General features: G+C 45.4%; 1 protein-coding gene across 1 annotated transcript in view; it reads left to right on the top strand.

Annotated features, from left to right (window-relative positions):
• The window catches only part of LOC139047104 (ATP-binding cassette sub-family C member 2-like), a 628131-nt gene that overhangs the window by 92733 nt on the left and 511171 nt on the right, over positions 1 to 24227 (top strand). Inside the window, exon 2 of the mRNA XM_070521066.1 lies at positions 8296 to 8459. Coding sequence (XP_070377167.1) covers positions 8304 to 8459 — 156 coding nt within the window. The 5' untranslated portion in view covers positions 8296 to 8303. The remainder of the gene's footprint in view (positions 1 to 8295; positions 8460 to 24227) is intronic.

The following is a 24227-nucleotide window of genomic DNA, read 5'->3' as shown; positions in this document are numbered from 1 at the left end:
TCAAAATTCACGCTGGGCGTGTGCGGGAATTTCAGGGCGGCGATACCACCCGACTTTCGTCAAGTGCGTCTTCCTAGCAGCAAGGCTTCCTTTTTCGGTATTTTATGAAGGTAATTTAGTAAAATAGCTGAAGTAATCTTATGTATTATTGGTCGTTTAATGTCTCTAAGGTATTTCAGTGGACTATGGCCAATGTGTGTTTTACCTTTTTTTAGCAAGGTCATCGAGAAAATAATCGAAAAACGATTGAACAAGTACATAAGCAAATTTATTGTTCTTGAAACTTCCTGAAGGCTCTTTTAGAATGAGCTATGTAGTCCGTTTTTGCCTATATGTATGTACCTATAGTCTCTAACCGACGACGTCAAAATTCATGCTGGGCGTGTGCGGGAATATCAGGGCGGCGATACCACCCGACTTTCGTCAAGTGCGTCTTCCTAGCAGCAAGGCTTCCTTTTTCGGTATTTTATGAAGGTAATTTAGTAAAATAGCTGAAGTAATCTTACTCATTATTGGTCGTTTAATGTCTCTAAGGTATTTCTGTGGACTATGGCCAATCTGTGTTTTACCTTTTTTTAGCAAGGTCATCGAGAAAATAATCGAAAAACGATTGAACAAGTACATAAGCAAATTTATTGTTCTTGAAACTTCCTGAAGGCTCTTTTAGAATGAGCGATGTAGTCCGTTTTTGCCTATATGTATGTACAGTCGCCCAAATCTTTAACTGGTGTGCGGGAGCGGCGACTTTTCCGTGCGTCAGCGCCGTTTGACGGGGCGAGGCTGGAAACAGTCTGAGGCTAAGCGCATGCGGACAAAGCGCGCTCAGCTGGGCCCATCGTCTACTAGGCTGTTTCCAGCCTCACCGCGTCATACGGCGCTGACGCCCGGAAAAGTCGCCGCTCCCGCACACCAGTTAAAGATTTGGGCGACTGTACCTATAGTCTCTAACCGACGACGTCAAAATTCATGCTGGGCGTGTGCGGGAATATCAGGGCGGCGATACCACCCGACTTTCGTCAAGTGCGTCTTCCTAGCAGCAAGGCTTCCTTTTTCGGTATTTTATGAAGGTAATTTAGTAAAATAGCTGAAGTAATCTTACTTATTATTGATCGTTTAATGTCTCTAAGGTATTTCTGTGGACTATGGCCAATCTGTGTTTTACCTTTTTTTAGCAAGGTCATCGAGAAAATAATCGAAAAACGATTGAACAAGTACATAAGCAAATTTATTATTCTTTCACCTGACCAATTTAGATTTCGGTCCAATTACTATACTGACCTAGCACTTGCATCTGTTACTGATCAATTAGAGAAAGCCATTGATAACTGTAAATTCGCAGCATGCTCATTTGTAGACTTTTCAAAGGCATTTGACAGCATTGACCACGAGATTCTTTATCTTAGACTAGGTTCTATAGGTATCACAGGTCCCCCTTTACTACTATTACGCAGCTATTTACGAGAAAGATACAAGGTTGTTAGTGTTTCCGATGCTCATTCTAAACCTAAATATGACTAATTTAGCTGTACCACATGAATACATTTTGGACCCGTTACTCTTTTTACTTTATAATCATGATCTACCTAATGGCCTCACATATTCTAAAAGTGTATTATATGCCGATGACACAATTACTAATTCTGGCGAATGTCTGTCAACGGTAATAACCAATCTTAATAATGATTTTCAGAACTTGTTAGAATGGTACAAAATGACTTACCATTAATTCTACTAAAACTAAATTTATTTTATTCTCATCACAAAATAAATCGTCACTATGCATTCCGCCCATTTCCACTTCGGACCATTTATTATCAGCAAGTGAAGAATCCACATACATAGGTGTTATTGTTGACTAACCTGAAGTTTCATCGCCATATACCTCATATTAAAAAGGAGTTATCACATGGAATAGTCCATAGTCCACCATAGTCTTTCATAAAGAAAGCAAAAAAATTCCAATAAAGAAAGGCGTCAGGCAGGAAGATGCGATCTCTCCAATGCTATTCACAACGTGTTTACAGGAGGTATTCAGAGACCTGGATTGGGAAGATTTGGGGATAAAAGTTAATGGAGAATTCCTTAGTAACTTGCGATTCCCTGATGATATTGCCTTGCTTAGTAACTCAGGGGAACAATTCCAATACATGCTCACTGACCTGGAGCGGCAAAGCAGAAGAGTGGGTCTAAAAATTAGCTTGCAGAAAACTAAAGTAATGTTTAACAGTCTCGGAAGAGAACAGCAATTTACAATGGGCAGCGAGGCACTGGAAGTGGTAAGGGAGTACACCTACTTAGGGCAGGTAGTGACGGCGGATCCGGATCATGAGACGGAAATAATCAGAAGAATAAGAATGGGCTGGGGTGCGTTTGGCAGGCATTCTCAGATCATGAACAGCAGGTGGCCATTATACCTCAAGAGAAAAGTGTATAATAGCTGTGTCTTACCAGTACGCACCTACGGGGCAGAAACCTGGAGGCTTACGAAAAGGGTTCTACTTAAATTGAGGACGACGCAACAAGCTATAGAAAGAAGAATGATGGGTGTAACATTAAGGGATAAGAAAAGAGCAGATTGGGTGAGGAAACAAACGCGAGTTAATGACATCTTAGTTGAAATCAAGAAAAGAAATGGGTATGGGCAGGACATGTAATGAGGAGGGAAGGTAACCGATGGTCATTAAGGGTTACGGACTGGATTCCAAGGGAATGGAAGCGTAGCAGGGGGCGGCAAAAAGTTAGGTGGGCGGATGAGACTAAGAAGTTTGCAGGGACGATATGGCCACAATTAGTACATGACCGGGGTTGTTATAGAAGTATAGGAGAGGCCTTTGCCCTGCAGCACCCGCCGTGGTTGCTCAGTGGCTATGGTGTTGGGCTGCTGATCACGAGGTCGCGGGATCGAATCCCGGCCACGGCGGCCGCATTTCGATGGGGCGAAATGCGAAAACACCCGTGTACTTAGATTTAGGTGCACGTTAAAGAACCCCAGGTGATCGAAATTTCCGGAGTCCTCCACTACGGCGTGCTTCATAATCAGAAAGTAGTTTTGGCACGTAAAACCGCATAATTTAATTTTTTTTCTCCCTGCAGTGGGCGTAACCAGGCTGATCATGATGATGATCACATGGAATGCGCATTCTCATCAGGGCGCGTCCATTTTTTTCACCACCTGTGTTGGTATCACTCTATTTCGCGTTTGTACACTCTCATATTAACTACTGCATAACCTCCTGGGGCAACACGTACACTACTCACCTAAAGCCGATACAAACCATCGAAGACCAGGCAATTAGAGTAATCACGTCGAATCCACACACCACCAATGCTAAACAGTTGCGATAAGCAAATGACATTCTAGACGTTGCAGTCCTTGTGAAGTACAACCTCGCCACTTTTCTTTTCAAACTAGTAAATGTCAAAATCTCATTATCGCTAATGCATATATCATCTCTAACAAATAGGAACTCAGCTCTTTTTGCGCTGCATAATAACTTCATTCTGCCCAAAGGGCGCACTAATTATGGGAAATGGACTTTGCAGCAATATCATCATGGAATACATTACCATTTGTCATTAAACTCCTGAAACCCCATTGATTTTGGGATGAACTGAAAAATTTTCTGTTATGTGATATGTAAGTGACACTATACACTGTGTAATCCAATTTTTTCTTTAGACCTGCCATTCTTGTGTACTCCAACATGTATTTAATTATTCTAATTTATTTTTTTCTCTTTCTTCCTCATTTACTTTAGGTTTATCTAGTTTCGAAATATTGCTTACTGTCGTTAAATTGTTTACTAATTACTTCATCTACTTAGATTTGTATCTCATTATTTACCATTACTGCAATTGTACAAATTGAGCTCCTGTTGCTTGCCTAATGAACATTTATGTTAACCATGAACAGGAGGTCCCATAGTTAACACTGAATTGGGACCAAATTCTGTATTCAGGAGGAGGTCCCAATTCAGCTATAACTATGGGACCTCCTTCTGTATACCACTATCTGGATATTATGTTTATGTAATAATAAAAATTGATTGATTGATTGATCGATTGATCGATTGATAGATTGATTGATTGAATGATTGATTGATTGACTTTCGTTGCACGTATACAGAGCCCGATGACGACTTTTGAGCAGCTTGTCGCAATATGAACAGCGTGTCGCGCGAGAAAAGGCAGTTTGTGCTGCTGTTCCAGCAATATAGGTGGGAACCGAACCGCATTTCGCGGTTCGGTTCCCACCTGCGGCAAGTTGTTTTTTCATGCACTTTAATTTCCATTAATTCCTCGTTTCTTTATTTCATTTATTAAACACAAGTAATTTCCCCTATGTTGTCTTTGGTGTCAATGTTTGTTGGCTTCTTATGATATTACTAATAAAATCGGGACCCTCGGTTAACCCCCTTTATGCTCCCTTATTGACACATCAGAAGCAGGGGGCGAAAAATTCTCAAACACAGGTAAGAAACCATCATCACACGTAAAAACGGAGTGGAAGTGCTCATTAAATAAGTTTGCAATTTTTTTCTTCATCATTCAACTGAATACCATGAAACATAAATACATCGCATTGGTAATGTTTCGGTGACACCTCCCGCCAAAATCAATCTGGGGACGCTGTGATGAATTTAGGCAATGATTCTTCATAGTAACGCTGTTTCTCGGTAGATAGTTGGATCCGAAGTTTCAAAGAAAAAGATGAATTTCTGTTGTTGATCTGGTAAACAACTGCTTGATTTTTTTCGTGTTATTTTTTAACCTCTTTAGCTGCCTTTTCAACCTCAGCGTTTCCCGAGAAATCGAGGGATTCTTTTTTTCTTTTCTTAACCATAGTTGCTACATATTTTTTAATGCAGTCATTAACAGTACTCTTAAAGCGTTCCCATAGTTCTTGCACGTCTACAATATTCTCTGAAAATGAATCAATGTAAAACAAAAGTGTATCTATAATCAAGGCATCATCAACTCGGGAGAAATTGCCGAATCGGACAACGTTAAGGCTGTCTTTTCAATTCATATGATTTATTGTCAGTAACACAGCCTCGTTATCCAATATACCGGGAAATACATCGCGCTTCGTTTGGTCCCACTTACAAAGAAGAGGTCCAGGCTTGTTTTCAGAATTACCCGGTATTCTAGTACAGGTATCCACCAACAGTAATAAATTAAAAGAAACAGCAATATCCAGCATGGCCTCCCCTAAGCTGTCGCTATCACTTTTGACCGACATCGTTTCCCAATCAATGCTTGGCAAGTTAAAATCTCCCGTGACAATAATGAGGTCACTGGTTCACAGCTTCAAAGAATCCAAAACTTCAACACCATAATTAGGAGATCTGTACAGAGCAGCTATGACATATCGAATATATTCATATTGGGCTTTGCAAAAAAAATGCATTCAACATCTAATAAATCAGGCACCTTTAAGAGCTTAACGTTAGCCTTGAAAAAGGATCGCTACAGATTCACCCCTGGTACCTCTGTCCTTTCTGAATGCGCTATACCCAAGTGGAATGAACTCGCTATCATATCTTTCTCCATTTGACCATGTCTTCATCAAGACAACGATATCTGGGTTATACGATAAAAGAATTCCCTCTAACTCTGTACGCTTGTTTATAACGCTCCTACAATTTACATTAGGCATTCCTAAATGGCCGCGTTTGCGCTTAGTCTGTCAGTTTTCAACACCTGATTTCTTCAGCTTATAACGCGGTCTTTTTTCAGCATCCCAACCAAACAAAGTCCCGTTGATGATAATCTTATCGTAAAGCAGCTTTACGTTCATGTTTTTTTTTTTGCCTTCATACGTTAGAACTCTCCCATAAAAGCCTCCGTGTGTCCCGTACTCGCCTAGAAGAGTCTTCAGATAATGACAGTTCACTACCCTTTAGTTTTCACGCTCGCCTTTGGCGTCCCCTTTCTTATGGATTAGGATAATGTTAGCGTTTTTCCAAGATTCCGGTACGCTCGAGGTCATGAGGCATTGTGTATGCAGGGTGGCCAGTTTTTCTAATTATACTAGATTAATACTACACTAGGCTAATTATACTAGACAAAAAATAATTAACCCACTGTGGGCAGGGCAGCAGCAGCCAAAACCGGTTAACTAATCGATAACCAGGCGTTCGCATATATCTACTACGCTGTAGCATGAAGCAATAAGGACTGTTCAGCATGTTGTCGGGATTGCTGCCACTTCGGCTACTGGTGGAGCACAGCTCGTCGGGTGCCTTTATAGCTGTCCGATGGGTCATGTGACTTGACGTCACTGTTATTGAGGCGATACCCAGGCTTGCGACGCATGGAAAACTTGGGTCTGATGAAAGTACAATATGGTAGATGTTTGACAGGGGTAGGAGCAAATCGGAGGTTACGGCGCAAGTAGCCAAGCTTCCGGTTAGCGTCGTTAGTTATCTTGTTAATGTGTGTGAACCATGACATATCGGAGCAAAGACTGATACCAAGGTAAGCGATAACTGAGAAACTAGCGGAACCATTGATTACATTTCACAGGCGGGATAGGAGGGCCTGCGGTGGAAAGATAAAAAAGATGACTTGTTAGTATTTAAGCTCATTAACCATTTTTTGCACCAAGTATCGATGAGAGAAAGATCAGCTTGAATAACTAGTATGTCGTCATTATTACTAATTTGCTGATAGAGCACGGAATCGCCTGTAAATAAGCGTATTTCTGATGAAATGTTAGTCGGTAGGTCGTTAATGTATACAAGGGAAAGTAGGGGGCCAAGTAGAGTTCCCTGCGGAACGCCAGAATCTACATGAGAAAGAACACAAGAGTGACCATTAGCATATACGAACTGTTGTCCGTTACTTAAAAAGCTGCGTGTCCAATCAAATGCATGGGGGTTAAGGTTTAGTATCAAATGTCTGTGAAATAATCGGCAATGAGGTATTTTATTGAAAGCCTTCTGGAAGTCAAGGTACAGCGGGAGTGTTAGCGTCAAGACTAGAACTGATATCGTTAATAAAGAGTGCAAGTTGAGTATCGCATGAGAGACCTTTCTGGAAACCATGCTGGCTAGGGTGAAAAAAAATTTACTTAAAGGAGAAAATTTACAAGTTGAGAATAAAGAACGTTTTCCATCAGTTTGGAACAAACATTAACCAGGGATATTAAACGGTAATCTTTAGGTGACGATGGGTTACCTTTATTCAGAACTCGAATTGTCTTGCCCACTTTCCGGTCCAATAGGACCACGCCAAAGAGAGAGACTGCTGAAATATGTACGACAAAATATTGCTTGAAAGGAGCTTAGTACCTTTCTATATGTTCGAGTTAATGCCATTGACCCCAGCGGATGATGTTAGTTTTAGAGAATCAATTATTTTAGAAATTCCAGGAGCATCGAACTTAATTTTTGGCATCTGGGGATGATCTGCTAGGGGCAGAACAAGCGAGGTGACAGATGGTTCGCAGGTGAATACTGAACAGGAAGCGGTATTAAGTACATGCGCAACGTTCTGCGCAGGAGCTTCGCGACCTTGCTCGTCACGCAAAGATAAAGCGTTAGAGGGGGTGGGTCTCATGAAATTTCAGAACTTGTTTGGGTTATCTTGAATCATATCAGGTAAAGTCGAAGTAAAAATTGATTTTTGAGCATCAGCAGTGAGTGAGAGGACGAGCATTTCGGTGGCGCGATCCCAAGCACGTGTTGTGTCCCCCAGTTGACGTTTCTTTTTGTTCTTAGGTTTTTTTAATGCTGCATTAAACCACCGGAAATGAGATCGTTCTGTGATGGTTATGGCGGGAATAAAGACTTTGACCAGGTCGTGTAGCCTGTGTTTGAAGAGACACCGGTTAGTTTCAACACGGCGCTGAGAAAAATCAAGCAATGACCAGTCAGAAAAAGTAGAAAGCTGGTCATTGAGAGCTTTGTTATTTACTTTGTCGTCAAGCATTAGTGTTTTCTTTTCCTTTGCAGTTTCAGGTAGCATAATATTAAATGAAGCATGCATCACAACGTGGTCACATAAACCTTGAAGGAATCAGAGGGACGACGAGCTATAAGGGTGGGATGTAAGTAGAAGGTCAAGGATATTAGGTTAGGTCATTCTTTTAGGCGCTGAAACAAGTTGTGTTTGTCTAAATGTGAGGCACGCGGCGACGAAATGTGCTTCCTCATCGGACTTAGACAAAGTTAAGACCAAAGCAGCCCAGCAAATATTAGGAGAATTGCAATCCCCCAAAATATTGGTTTGAGCATTAGGGTGAGTTTAAATTGCAGCTAAAACTACGCACATTCTCTTCTAATCCTCCAGGCTGCAAAATGGTCGTCGCACTCACGCCGGAGAACGCCTCGTCCGCAGTGAAGACAGCCGCCTTCGTGACACTGTTCATGGTAGGCTGGGTTGAACTGGGCCGCAAAACAACCAGGGTCTACGGTCGCATACGTGGCGCAACAATGCTCGACCTCGCTCAGCTGGTGAGGCATAGTATTTAGGTCTTGAATACGGGTTGCTATTTGTGTCACCCGTATAGAATTCCATTATCAAATTACAGTTCTCGGAATCTGAACGTATGGTCAGCAATTTCTGCAAGCCTGCCTTTTCGGCTGATGCCTTTAAAATTAATGGATTGATTACTCCGTTTTATCGCTTTTACCGTAGCGAGAATGAAAATGCTTGATTTTATTGCGATGACAATTATACGGACACTCCTGGTAAATCGACCCCGTCGTCGGCGTCGTGAGGTTCCGTATATTGTCCAAGGAGATATTGTGAGTAATATGGAAGGCAAGGTAATTATAGTCGGCTGTGAGAGAAAGCGGGTTATTTTTATCTTGATATGCGAAAAAAACAATTTGGCTGAAAAAGCCAATAACTCTCCTGCACATACATTTGCTAATGTTATGCTTCATCAGCCACGGACAGCACCAAGAGGAAATAGTCTTTTTTATTTTTATTTGTTATACTGCGGCTCTCGATCGACATATTACCGGTGGGCAATTGAGCGTATACACGCAGGCACGCATGCACACACGCACACACACACACACACACACACACACACACACACACACACACACACACACACACACACACACACACACACACACACACACACACACACACACATACACACACACACACACACACACACACACACACACACACACACACACACACACACACACATATATATATATATACATAGATATTATGGTTCGCCAGTGAATACTGAACAGGAAGCGGTATTAAGTACTTGCTCAACGTCCTGCGCGGGAGTTTCACGACCATGCTCGGCACGCAAAGTTAAAGTGTTAGAGGGGGTGGGTTTCATAAAATTCCAGAACATGGTTGGGTTATCTTGAATCATATCAGGTAAAGCTGAAGTAAAACCTGAGCATCAGCAGCGAGTGAGAGGAAGAGCTTTCCGGTGTCGCGATTCCAAGCATTTGTTGTGTCCATCAGACTTGCTTGCAGAAATAGACGTTTCTTTTTGTTCTTCAGTCGTTTTAATTTTGTATTGCACTATCGAGAATCACACACGCAACATATATCTGCGTGTGTCATTTGCAACACTTTATACCAGTAGCGCATATGACGGGAAAATGTTCGCTTGAGTAGTACGTATACATAATTTGAACATATAACAAGAAAGCGTGCAATAAAATTTACCACATCCAAAAAAGAAATAAAAACATTACAATACATGGAAATAATGCCAATCACGTGATTGCTACAGTGGACTCTAGCGAAAGGTGATCGGACGGGGGAGGGATTGTGCGATACATTATGTAGTTGGCAGCGAAAAATTTTGTAAAGATCTTATGCAGACAGGGACGTCATTAATGTAGAGGTGTAATAAAAGGCAGCAGCCCTTAGAAAGTAGCATGATGTACGTCTTAGGTCACTGAGGTAGTAGAAGAACCATACTAGTTAGCGGAAACATATTGTAATCTATTTGTGAGCAAGCATTTTAACCAGTCCAGGACAATGGAATCCATGTTACGTTCACAAAGCTTGAAAACAGCAGATGATGCGATGCAGAGTACAAGGCATTTTGAAAGTGCATAATTCTACAGCCTGCTTTGGGTATTATCAGTAGCATGATACGTATTTAGCGAAGAAGTAAAGGTGTGCTTTGGAGACGGAAGATTATTTTGATATCATGTTACTTGAATTTTCAGAGCAAGATATAATAACGGAAAATTCCCAGATGTCCTTAGCTATCGCCTAAGAGACGCGAAGGCGAAAGCCTTATAAAGCCCTACTGCAATTCACCTTTATCCTTCTTAATCCACCTTGATCCTTTTTAATCGACCTTAATTCACCCTAATCCTCAGTAATCGTCTTTAATCCACTTTAGTCCACCCTAATCTACCCTATTCCACACTAATCAACCTTAACTCAATTACTAACGCATCAGTAATTAAATTTGTTAATCAATAATCATCTCTTACACACGGCTGCAGGTGCTTTGGTTCATTTCTACCTTTCTTTGGGCAGCGTGATACCCTCTGTACCTCACAACGCGACCTTGAAAGAGCCTTATAGCTGAGATGATGCCAGGAATTATGTTCCACCTGCTTGCGCAGTAAACTGGTCCGCCATACCGGCCTACACGCGTAGTGCACCGCGGCGCCGCTGATGGCCACCAGCGGGCACTTTTGAAAGTACGCTCGTGACGCAGTAGCAGAAGACAGCTCGCACTTGGTTCGGGTGCCAGACCACTACTTCGACGCGACAGCTTCCGGAAATGCGCGAGATCTATGAGAGCGGAGCAGTGAGCAGGATGCAGCGGAGGCGTAGAGGTAGAACACCCGCCTCGCGTGCAAGAGGTCCGTGGTTCGAATCCCGGTGCCGGCAATATTCCACCGGAAAAAAAAAATCCGCGAGTTGATAAAATTGCTTAAACAGGCCTGGAGTGTGGCCTGATCCCGGCGACCAGAAAGGGGTAACTCACTCCCTGCCGGGGCTTAGCGGAGAGAAGAGAACTAGAAGTCGGATTCCTGATTAATAAGAATATAGCTGGTAACATACAGGGATTCTATAGCATTAACGAGAGGGTGGCAGGTCTTGTTGTGAACCTAATAAGAGGTACAAAATGAAGGTTGTACAGGTCTACGCCCCTACATCCAGTCATGATGACCAGGAAGTCGAAAGCTTCTATGAAGATGTGGCATCGGCGATAGGTAGAGTGAAAACTAAATACACCATTCTAATGGCTGACTTCAATGCCAAGGTAGGCTGGAGACAAGGCAGTGGGGGAATATGGCATAGGCACTAGGAATATCAGGCGAGAGTTATTAGTAGAGTTTGCGGAACAGAATAATATGCGGATGATGGATACCTTCTTCCGCAAGCGGGAAAGCCGAAAGTGGACGTGGAGGAGCCCGAACGGCGAGACTAGAAATGAAATAGACTTCATACTCTGCTCTAACCCTGGCATCATACAAGATGTGGACGTGCTCGGCAAGGTGCGCTGCAGTGACCACAGGATGGTAAGAACTCGAATTATCTAGACCTGAAGAGGGAACGGAAGAAACTGGTACATAAGAAGCCGATCAATGAGTTAGCGGTAAGAGGGAAAATAGAGGAATTCCAGATCAAGCTACAGAACAGGTATTCGGCTTTAACTCAAGAAGAGGACCGTAGTGTTGAAGCAATGAACGAAAATCTTATGGGCATCATTAAGGAGTGTGCAATGGAAGTCGGCTGTAACTTCGTTAGACAGGATACCAGTAAGTTATCGCAGGAGACGAAAGATCTGATCAAGAAACGCCAATGTATGAAAGCCTCTAACCCTACAGCTAAAATAAAACTGGCAGAACTTTCGAAGTTAATCAACAAGCGTAAGACAAGTGACATAAGGAAGTATTATATGGATAGAATTGAACATGCTCTCAGGAACGGAGGCAGCCTAAAAAAAGTGAAGAAGAATCTAGGAATTGGCAAGAATCAGATGTATGCGCTAAGAGACAAAGCCGGCAATATCATTACTAATATGGATGAAATATTTCAAGTGGCTGAGGAGTTCTATAGAGATTTATACAGTACCAGTGGCACCCACGACGATAATGGAAGGGAAAATACTCTAGAGGAATTCGAAATCCCACAGGTAACGCCGGAAGAAGTAAAGAAAGCCCTGGGAGATATGCGAAGGGGGAAGGCAGCTGGGGAGGATCAGATAACAGCACATTTGTTGAAGGATGGGGGGCAGATTGTTCTAGAGAAACTGGCCACCCTGTATACGCAATTCCTCATGACCTCGAGCGTACCGGAATCTTGGAAGAACGCTAACATAATCCTAATCCATAAGAATGTGGACGCCAAAGACTTGAAAAATTATAGACCGATCAGCTTACTGTCCGTTGCCTACAAACCATTTACTAAGGTAATCGCGAATAGAATCAGGAACACCTTATACTTCTGTCAAGCAAAGGACCAGGCAGGATTCCGTAAAGGCTACTCAACCATAGACCATATTCACACTATCAATCAGGCGATAGAGAAATGTGCGGAATATAACCAACCCTTATATATAGTTTTCATTGATTACGAGAAAACGTTTGATTCTGTCGAAACTTCAGCAGTCATGGAGGCATTGCGGAATCAGGGCGTAGACGAACCGTATGCAAAAATATTCAAAGATATCTATAGCGGCTCCACAGCCACCGTAGTCCTCCATAAAGAAAGTAACAAAATTCCAATAAAGAAAGGCGTCAGGCAGGGAGATACGATCTCTCCAATGCTATTCACAGCCTGTTTACAGGAGCTATTCAGAGACCTGGATTGGGAAGAATTGGGGATAAAAGTTAATGGAGAATACCTTAGTAACTTGCGATTCACTGATGATATTGCCTTGTGTAGTAACTCAGAAGACCAACTGCAATGCATGCTCACTGACCTGGAGAGGCAAAGCAGAAGAGTGGGTCTAAAAATCAATCTGCAGAAAACTAAAGTAATGTTTAACAGTCTCGGAAGAGAACAGCAATTTACAATAGGTAGCGAGGCACTGGAAGTGGTAAGAGAATACATCTACTTAGGGCAGGTAGTGACGGCGGATCCGGATCATGAGACGGAAATAATCAGAAGTATAAGAATGGGCTGGGGTGCGTTTGGCAGGCATTCTCAGATCATGAACAGCAGGTTGCCATTATCCCTCAAGAGAAAAGTGTATAATACCTGTGTCTTACCAGTACTCACCTACGGGGCAGAAACCTGGAGGCTTACGAAAAGGGTTCTACTCAAATTGAGGACGACGCAACGAGCTATGGAAAGAGGAATGATAGGTGTAACGTTAAGGGATAAGAAAAGAGCAGATTGGGTGAGGGAACAAGCGCGAGTTAATGACATCTTCATCATCATCATCATCATCAGCCTGGTTACGCCCACTGCAGGGCAAAGGCCTCTCCCATATTTCTCCAACAACCCCGGTCATGTACTAATTGTGGCCATGCCGTCCCTGCAAACTTCTTAATCTCATCCGCCCACCTAACTTTCTGCCGTCCCCTGCTACGCTTCCCTTCCCTTGGAATCCAGTCCGTAACCCTTAATGACCACCGGTTATCTTCCCTCCTCATTACATGTCCTGCCCATGCCCATTTCTTTTTCTTGATTTCAACTAAGATGTCATTCAACTTGATTTCAACTAAGATGTCGCTGCAGACATATTAGTAGCTACATATGTATAATCAGCCCAATCAACAGGAAATTGGTTGTATAAAAGCTTTTTCCATGGAGCTTTTCTACGTCTAAAATCGCGCTCAAGCCGTTTCTATGCTTCGCCGGCTCAGCCACCGCCGCTCTGGACAACGCAGGGATACCTTACTGATTATTTATAATATGTATGTTCGGCCCATATTAAAGTTGGCTGCGTAATATTTTCCGGTGGCCCCGCCTACAAAATTAAACCTCCCATACTTTTAGAAATAGGAGCTCTACGGTTATGCCTCGGGCTACCAAGATTTGTTGCCAACGCTGTTTTATATAAACAAGCTCATATACCCACTCTAGATTGCAGATTCCGCATGCTTACGTTTCAGACATTTTTAAAAATTTATGACTTTTTAAAAAGACGTACGCAACATGCATTTATCACTGAACCATCTGAATTTTTTCAGATATCGTGGTCAAGATTCCACAGTCCTCAGATATTATTTTGCAAGCACAGTTACAACAATTGGATGTGTCCATACGCCAAGTTTGTCATTCAAATGATGCCTTAACAGACCTCAAAATTGAGTTCGAGGACATGTTCCAGAATCATTCTAAACTGTTACCAAGGCGAGATTAAATTAATATCTTATACGACCACCTACACCAACTAACCCCTGAAAATGTAATAGCTACTGACGCTTCTGTGTGCAATGAGTAGGCAGGAGTGGGGATTTTTCTAAATCTCTACAATGGTATTACTCCGTTCGCCTTGCCGATTTCACACGCATATTTCAAGCAGAAATATTAGCTAATATATTAGCGTTAGAAAAACTCCCTCAAAACATCCCATTAGCTGTTATTCTGACGACTCGCTATCTGTATGTCCAGCACTCGCTGCATCTCTAGATACAATAATTCCAAGAACATTTCGTTCGATGGTACCTACGTTCTTACAGCAAGTATGTTTGCTTTGGGTGCCGGGACATCATGGGTTACACTTGAATGAAATGGCCGATTCACTCGCACGAGCATCCCTCAACGACCCTACCACACCTGTTTTGCCGAGAACAGCTTATGTCAACGCGGATAGGTAGAGAAATTTCGCTATATCTCAAAACTCTGCAACATCCATGCTAACACTGTCTTCTGATTTCCACCATCTTGGCTTCCCATGGAATCATAACTGGTGTCCTTCAAGACAATTGGAAGTTTCTTTTACAAAATGGAGATGTAAACGTCCTCTAAATTTTTACTTACACAGGTCTGGTATCGCTATGGCCCCACTATGTTACTTTTGCAGTGCACCTGAAACTCTCGAACATTATTTTATCTCATGCCGCCGGTTTCTAAGACAAAGAAAAATATTAGAATATTCATTTACCAAACTCGGCCTATCGCTAACCTCGCCAAGCATTCTTTCTTTTGGGGCGACTTCACTGGGATCCAGCGGCAGGGATGCTTTCCTTGTAGTTTACAATTTTATTAGAGAGACAAAAAGAGTACCTTGCTGATTTTCTACAATTATTCATAGTTTCTATTATTTCATTTCTTTACGCTAAATTATATTACCAAAATTCTTAACAATATTTTCATTGCAAGTATAAATTACAGTTCTATCGTCCCACGCTCCACTATTCAAATCTAGTTTATCTATACTTCTAAACTTACGGAAAACCGCCTGCGTCTTGGCCAATCTCCCATAGTAGGTATGCTCCACAGTCTGGGACACAAGACAAGAGAAAACAGGTCTGCCACTTCAATTCTGCTAACACCGTGTCCATGACGCGCTGGAACGTTGCAGGCACCGAGCACAGTCCTAATGGCATGACCTTGAACTCGTAGAGGCCGTCTGGCGTGAAGAAGGCAGTCTTTTCGCGATTTCTTTCGTCGACTTCCATTTGCCTGTAGCCAGACTTGAGGTCCATCGACGAGAAGTATTTAGCGTTGCAGAGCCTCTCAATGTGGTATGCCTAACAAATCGAGATTTGTGAGGCATACAACTTTGACGGGGAAGGTGATAACTGTGTCAGTACGACATCACTCGCCTTGTCCAAAAAAGAAATAAATGTACTTGCAGAATAGTTTGCCACATTTTGATTAGATTGTGCTTGTACTGTTTTAACCCTGTGTGCGCATGCACCACCGAGATGTATATATTGTCAGGTGGTGGTGACGTTGAAGAACACAGTAGCAATACTGTGAAAGACAAAACTAACTTTTATTGGGGAACCTGTGCTTACAAAAGCAGGCTACACTTATAGCACAATGATAGCGGCGAACACGGTCGGTGATCGTCGAAAATCTGATCATCGGGTCAAGCGCGTCGGCTTTTATACATCAGTCGTCGAATGTTACAAACTAATCGCTGGGACCCAGGTATCTTCCCCAAAGGTCTACACTATTCGCGTAGAGCATACATGCAATCAGGTTACACAAGGTTCGGTCACAGGCAGCGGGTGGAAGCATCGATAACATTCCAGAAACTTCCGATACATGCAGCGGCGTCCTGCGCTGTGCGATAACACTTGTTTGAACCATGTCGCCCGATAAAGACAAACAAGTACACGTGTCAATACCTCCCCCCCCCCCCTTAAATAGCATCGACCCGATGCTGTAAACAAACGAAAGTATAAAGAAGCGCTCGTAGCAAAGAAAACAACAAAATAAGGAAAGTTCGTCAGCGTCCGTAAAAGGGTTTAAGACGCACCACGTGGACCACTTCAGATCGTGCGAGGTGCCGCTGTGAATGCGAAATGCCGTCTGGCTCGACCTCATAGTCGAATGCGCCAATACGTCGGATGAACTTGTAGGCTCTGAAATAGCGTCGCAACAGTTTCTCACTCAGTCCTCGCCGGCGTATCGGGGTCCATATCTAAACACGGTCGCCGGACTGGTACTCGACGAAGCGTCGTCGGAGGTTGTAGTGTCGGCTGTCGGTACGCTGCTGGTTCTTGATCCGTAGGCGGGCCAGCTGTCGGGCTTCGTCGGCGCGCTGAAGATAGGTAGCGACGTCAAGATTCTCCTCGTCAGTGACATGCGGCAGCATGGTGTCGAGCGTCGTCGTCGGGTTCCTGCCGTAAACCGACTTGAACGGCGTGATCTGTGTTGTTTCTTGCACCGCCGTGTTGTAAGCGAAGGTTACATACGGCAGGACCGCGCCCCACGTCTTGTGCTCGACGTCTACGTACATTGCTAGCATGTCTGCGAGGGTCTTGTTCAGGCGCTCCGTGAGACCATTAGTTTGCTGATGGTAGGCAGTTTTCCTCGTGTGGCTTGTCTGCCTGTATTGCAGAATGGCTTGGGTGAGCTCTGCTGTAAAAGCCGTTCCTCTGTCGATGATGAGGTCTCCTTGGGCACCATGTCGCAGCAAAATGTTCTCGACGAAAAATTTCCCGACTTCGGCTGCGCTGCCTTATGGTAGAGCTTTAGTTTCAGCGAAGCGGGTGAGATAGTCCGTCGCCACGGCGATACACTTATTCCCGGATGTTGACGTCGGAAACGGCCACAACAAATCCGTCCCAATCTGCAGGAAAGGTCGGCGAGGAGGTTCGATCGGCTGTAGTAATCCTGCTGGCCTTGTCGGTGGTGTCTTGCGTCGCTGACAGTCTCGGCATGTCTTGACGTAACGGGTGACATCGGCGGTCTGACGCGGCCAGTAATACCTTTCCTGTATTCTCGACAGCGTCCGGGAGAATCCGAGGTGCCCAGCGGTGGGATCATCGTGTAGAGCGTGTAGTACTTCTGGACGCAGCGCTGACGGTACAACAAGGAGGTAGCTGGCGCGGACTGGTCAGAAGTTCTTCACGAGCAGGATGTTTTGTAGCGTGAACGAAGACAACCCGCGCTTAATTGCCCTAGGGACAACGTCGGTATTCCCTTTCAAGTACTCGACGAGGCCTTTTAGCTCCGGTCTGCTCGTTGCTGTTTAGTCAAGTCTTCCACGCTTATTATTCCAAGGAAGGCGTCGTCGTCCTCGTCGTCTTGCGGCGGGGGATCGATGGGGGCGCGTGATAAGCATTCGGCGTCAGAGTGTTTTCTTCCGGACTTGTATGTTACGGTGATGTCATATCCTTGTAGTCTGGGGCTCCATCACGCCAACCGTCCTGAAGGGCCCTTTAAGTTAGCTAGCCAACACAAAGCGTGATGGTCGCTGACCACTTTGAATGGCTTGCCATAGAGGTGAGGGCGGAATTTTGCTGTAGCCCAAATGATGGCGGGGCGTTCCTTTTTAGTCGTAGAATAATTCCCTTCCGCTTTTGACAGCGACCGGCTTGCATATCACGTGTTCAAGTCCGTCTTTCTTCTGGACTAGGACGGCACCGAGGCCTAGGCTTCTGGCGTCAATGTGGATTTCGGTATCGGCATCTTCGTCGAAGTGTACAAGTACCGGCAATGACTGCATGCGTCGTTTACGTTCTTGAAATGCGTCGGCCTGTGACGTTTCCCACTTGAACTCGACATCACATTTGGTTAGATGTGTTAGCGGCTCCGCGATGCGTGGAAAGTCCTTGAGAAAGCGCCTATAGTTGGCGCACATGCCAAGGAATCTGCGCACGGCCTTCTTGTCGATTGGCTGCGGGAATTTTGCGATGGCAGCTGTCTTCTGCGGGTCGGGCCGTCCTCCAGAATTGCTGATGACGTGGCCTAGGAATATAAGCTCATCGTAACCGAAGCGGCACTTCTCCGGCTTCAGAGTGAGCCTTGATGACTTGATGGCCTCAAATACTGTCGCAAGCCGCCTAAGGTGATCGTCGAAATGTCCAGCGAGGACAACGACGTCATCGAAATAATTAAGACACGTCTGCCACTTCAACCCTGCTAACACCGTGTCCATGACACGCTGAAACGTTGCAGGCGCCGAACACAGTCCGAATGGCATGACCTTGAACTCGTAGAGGCCGTCAGGCGTGATGAAGGCGGTCTTTTCGCGATCTCTCTCGTCGACTTCTACTTGCCTGTAGCGAGACCTGAGGTCCATCGACGAGAAGTATTTAGAGCTGCAGAGCCGATCCAATGCGTCGCCTATCCATGGAAGGGGGTACACGTCCTTCTTCGTGATCTTGTTCAGTCGACGATAATCGACGCGGAAGCGTAGGGTTCCTTCCTTTTTGTCACCAGGACTACAGGAGATGCCAACGGGCTTTTTGGCGGCTGGATGATGTCGTCGCGCAGCATTTCGTCGACTTGTTGCCTAATAGCATCACGTTCCCGCGTCGAAACTCGGTAAGGGCTCTGGCGAAATGGTCGAGTGCACTCTTCGGTTATTATGCGATGCTTTGCAACTGGTGTTTGTGGAATTTTCAATAACGTCGATGCCAAGGATTGTATCGTCGGAGAAGACTTCTGATCTGTTGCTGCTTACTCATAGGAAGACATGGATTTATGTCGAAGTCTGGTTAGAGAACTATGCTCATCGGGGTTGATGCGGCAGAATCTGTGAGGACAAATGTATTGCTTGGATTCCACAATTTTCTCGATGTACGCAATTGTCGTGCCCTTGTTGATGTGCTTGAACTCTTGGCTGAAGTTGGTTAGCATAACTTTCGCTTTCTCTCCATGGAGTCGAGCGATCCCTCTTGCGACGCAAATTTCACGATCGAGGAGTAGATGTTGGTCGCCCTCGATGATGCCTTCTACGTCAGCGGGTGTTTCGGTGCTGACGGAAATAATAATGCTGGAGCATGGCGAGATTCTCACTTGATCTTCGAGCACACTCAAGGCGTGGTGACTACGAGAGGTCTCCAGCGGTATCGCGTGATCTTCCGACAGCGTTATTGACTTCTACATCAGGTCGATGATTGCGCCGTGTTGGTTCAGGAAGTCCATGCCGAGAATGACGTCTCGTGAACACTGTTGAAGAATAACGAAGGTAGCAGGGTAAGTCCGGTCATGAACGGTAATTCTTGCCGTGCAGATTCCAGTCGGCGTAATGAGGTGTCCTCCAGCGGTTCGAATTTGAAAGCCTTCCCATGCAGTTTTGACTTTCTTCAACTGCGCGGCGATGGATCCACTCATGACGGAGTAATCGGCTCCTGTGTCTACTAAGGTGGTGACAGCGTGGCCGTCGAGAAGCACGTCGAGGTCGGTGGTTCTTTGTCTGGCGTTGCAGTTGGGTTTTGGCGTCGGATCATGGCTGTGTCGTGTTGAACTGAAGCTGGAACATCGCGTCGTCAATTCGTCTTTCGTCGGTGTAGTCTTAGCTTCCTGACTTCGTCGGGCCGGCGACATGTCGTTATTAGGTCGTCGAGATGGTCTCTTCGTCGTCTTCGTTGACGGCGGAGGATCTTCGTCAGTTCGACGAACAGCAACCGCACCTCCATCGATAGCTGCTTTTAGTTTTCCGGATACGGACTCGCAGAGCGGCTCCGTGCTGGGCCGGTGTATGGTCGACGCTGCGGCGACAGGTGGCGGCCTGGTGACGGCGAATGGGACGGTCGTCGAGGGCTCCACTGAGTAGCAGTGAGGTAGTCGGCGATATCGCGAGGTCGTTCGCCAATCTGTGGTCGCGGCGCGTTAACAGCGAACCCTCGGAGTCTCATCTCCCGGTATGGGCATCGGCTGTAGATCTGCCTGTCTTCTCCGCAGTGGTAGCACAGCGAATGGTGGTTGGGGGCGCGCCAAACGTCAGTCTTCCTTGGAATGCTGCGTGGGGTGGCGGGTTGGCGTGCTGGCGGCGAGAGTAGTGGTGGACGACGCAACTGTGTCGTCACTGGTCCCTGCCGTGGACGCGTAGGGGGAACGTGACGGCGGGTTAGAGCGGCGTATTTTTGTGTCCCTCAAATAGCAAAAATAACCTCAATAAAAATTAGGGATACCCGCACCACCAAGGTATAGCAGGTATGAGCCAATCAAAATTAAATAAAGAGGGCTAGAGACCCAAAAAGTAGTTTGAGGAAAAGCCAATTGCTGAAGAAAAAAAATCGAGGTAAGCCGACAGAAAATGTACATAATTAAAAGTGGGGAGCAGGAATGAACGTCGGAATACCTGTCTGCATTGACACGTGGCGTGTGACGTCTCGGGATTCGTCCAATTCTTATTAAGTCACCAAGCCGAAGGAAAAAAACAGTAAAGAAAAGGGGAAAAAAGAAGAAGGAATCAGGACGTCAGCAGAGGGCAGGGCCAGAGGAGGCCTCAGGTCCAGCAGGATGGCGGGCATCTGGAGCAGAGCTTTGGGTAGGCCGGAGTGCAGAAGCCTGGAGACGTACTTGCGTTTGGTAGGTGCCTCTAGACTAAATGCAGTGGTATACTCGTGAATGCTCTTGGGATGGCGCACTTCTCGTACATGTGACCGGAGGTCTCCGGTAGGTGTGACTTTGCGTCCGGTATCAGGAGCAGAGTGCAGTCCGCTTGACTGCAGCTCGACGGAAAATCTGCAAGAGACCTCAAAGTGGTGGCAAGCAGGTTCAGTAGGTGTATCTTGGGCATTAAGCAATGGTTATGGACAGGGAATGGAAGAAAAACTGAAGGGTCAAGTCAAGAAAGCAGTCATTCCGTCTATAGTGCCCATGGAGACGAGCTCCACCTTAGTTGGCGTAACTAAGGATACTATAAAGCGAAAGGCGAAGGGCAAGGTGTGAGAGATATGGAAGGGAAACAGGGAAAAAGGAGAGAGAAAGGAAACCGATGAAGAATAAGGGATGGCTGAAGAAAAATATTAGGAGGAGTCCGGGAAAGTGAACGAAGAAAGGACGCGATAAAGAGGAATGAGAAGTACCCGCTTTCTTTGATCGGTAAGAAGAGAGAGGTAAAGATCAGGTGTTACGGTAGTCGGGTGATTATCTTTAAAGAGATTAGCAATGTGAGAAGTAAGAGGACAATCGTTGAAATAATGAAGCAAGTCTGTGCAAGGATTTTCACAGGCACATTTACTGTGAGATAAAAGATGAGAGCGGAAATAATAGAAAGGGAAGCGGCCATGAGCGTTGATGAGGTGAACAATGGGTCTTTTCGCCGGGAAGAAAGGGGGAATGTGAGTGAGGTTTTTCATCCACTTCAAAAGTCCAGTGTCGCTGTTCTCTCGCGTCCAGTGAGCATTCCACTGGGCGAAGGAACAGGCACGCATCTTTGATTTTATGGATGAGGGAGTGGCAAGGAGGAATCGACAAACACCATGGGAGGCGGCGGAGTTAGCGAGGAAGTCCGCCGTCTCGTTGCCTTCGATGCCCTGATGTTCCGGCACATGGAAAAGAAGTACCCGTCGCCGGGTAGAAACGAAAAGAAGGAGCTTCTTGGTGTCCCTGACAGACGTATTGGTTGTTGTGAAGTGTTCAATGCAGTGAGCATGGACAAGCAATCGGTGTAAATGTGTAGCGGGATGAAATAGGGCAAAGTCCGTAATAGGCTAGTGCCTCCAGTAAGGCGACTGTTTTGGTGGCGTAAGAGAAAGTGGCACCAATAAGTTTTAATTTTCCAACTTTAGTGTTGTGGCCTCCAGCAGAGTGGGAAGCGTAGGAGCCGTCGGTATACAGGTAGTAGGCCGGCATAGTGGTAACAAAGGGTACCTCTTGAAGTCGAAGGCGGTGATAGGAAAAGCGAGATTTAAGGCTGGGATGACAGTCCCAAGGATGCATAGGGTAGTGAACAAGCGACGGAAGGTAGGAGTCAGGGCCATAAAAGGTCCTTGAGTACAAATAAAGAAAAGTGTGCGTTTAGGCGGTCTAGTTCTATGTGGAGCGGCGGTGCGTTAGCCAAAACCTGAAGCGACGAGGTACGCGTCGTACGAAAAGCACCGGTGATTGGAAGGAGAAGAGTACGTTGGATAGAGGAAATTTTGAGTTTAGACTGTGAAGTAGGAAAGGTTGGCCACAAGGCAGGAGAAGTATATGTGATGGACGGAAGCAGAACCTGATTATAGAGGAGACGGAGAGAGGATGGGGGCTTCGAATAGTGCATTCGAAGGAACAGGAGAAGACGGGAAGAGAGAAGGTCTGCTTTAGTACGGAGATATGTTAAATGAGCGTTAAAGGAGAGATGGGTGTCAAACATGACGCCACCAATTTTAATACTCGACTGAAATTTGAGCGCGAAGCCGTTAAAGCGAACAATGGGAAGACGGGTGCGGGAAGAGGAAGCAGAGTGGCTATTGGGAAAATATAGAAAGGAGGATTTGTCGGTACTGATTGTGAGTTTGGTGCGCTGTGACCAGGTCGAAATAAGATTAAGAGTGAGAGCTACCTTCGATTCCAAAGCGCGACGATTGTCTGCAGAGAGCACTACAAGTGTCGTCTGCGTAGGCCTGCGCAACGACGTCCTGGAGAAAGGGGAGGTCAAGCAATCCGTAAATGACAATGTTCCACAGCAGCGGACTGAGGGGTGACCCTTGAGGGCTGCCCAAAGTAGGCGTGACAGACACCTGACCTGCCTGCCATCGGAAAGTGATCTCTCGGTGTTCCAAGAAGGATTTTAGGAGGTGATAAAGGTTGGAAGGGCAATTGTGCGAGCGTAACAAGTGGAGGGCGACAGGGTGCCAAACACTGTCGAAAGCCCCTTTCACGTCTAGGCAGATGAGACTTGCGTGTTGTTTCAGGTCTTTGTAGGTGTTTAGAGTTTGGCTGAGACGGTACAAAGCCGTGGACGCACTCTTCCCATGTGTAAAACCGAATTGACGGGGATGAAGTAAGTTATTGGAGTGGAGAAAAAAGTAAAGCCGGGAATTTAGAAGACGTTCGATAATTTTACTAAACAAAGAATTCATAACAATAGGGCGGTAGGATGAAGGGGAGTCGGGAGGGCGATTGGGTTTAGCACTAAAGATAACACGTCCTTTACGCCAATGAGTTGGGAAGTAGGATAGATTGCGACAATGGTTAAAAATGAAGACGAAAAAGGACGGGTGATAGCAAAAAAGCGTCTTGAACATAGGGAGAGTCAGTCCGTCTAGACCTGGGGGCGGCGTTGGTGTTGCCTGAATTGTGGGCATGTTCAATCTCTGCAATAGTGAAAAGGAGGTCAATAGTTTTGGGGGAATAAGGCGTGTCGGTTATTTTACGCAGACGCACCTGGTCGTCATCATCTGTTGAGGGGGACTCTTGAGTCACGTGAACAGTAAGGAGAAGACGGGCCGACTCAAGCACGCTGCATGTGGAACGACCATCCGGTAAAAGAAGGGAGGGGAGCTGGTTGGTACGGGAGAGTTTGTCAAAGCAGATGCGGAAAGGAAGGCCGAAAAGATTGCGTTTGGAAAGATCGGAACAGAGAGATTTGGAGGCAGCAGATTTGGCCTGGTCGATATGCATCTTATAGTTGTCATGGGCATCATAGTATTGAACCTTAACGTCTGTCGAAGGAACGGGTCAGTGGTGCGTTGGAAGCGCGGACGGAGAGCATGGATACGCTTGCGTTCAATAGTAAGTTCGGGAGTCCACCATGAATTATTCAGAGAGGGGCGCGGCTTTATCCAGCCAGGATGGAGATGACGAAGCTTGTCGAAGAGAATGTAGAACTTCACCAAAACCAAATCGACTGCGTTGGGTGATAGCAAAGTCGTCTGTTGGACCAACGAAGACCGTGGAGAAGTGACGAGTGACTGTAAAAGATGAGATGTAGTCGATTTTGTTAATCGTTTATGGCGTGGTCTGATATGGCCAAA

The sequence above is a fragment of the Dermacentor albipictus genome, chromosome 6 (genome assembly GCF_038994185.2).
Source record: "Dermacentor albipictus isolate Rhodes 1998 colony chromosome 6, USDA_Dalb.pri_finalv2, whole genome shotgun sequence".
Taxonomy (NCBI): Eukaryota; Metazoa; Arthropoda; class Arachnida; order Ixodida; family Ixodidae; genus Dermacentor; species Dermacentor albipictus.
This window is presented reverse-complemented; position numbering and strand designations above follow the sequence as displayed.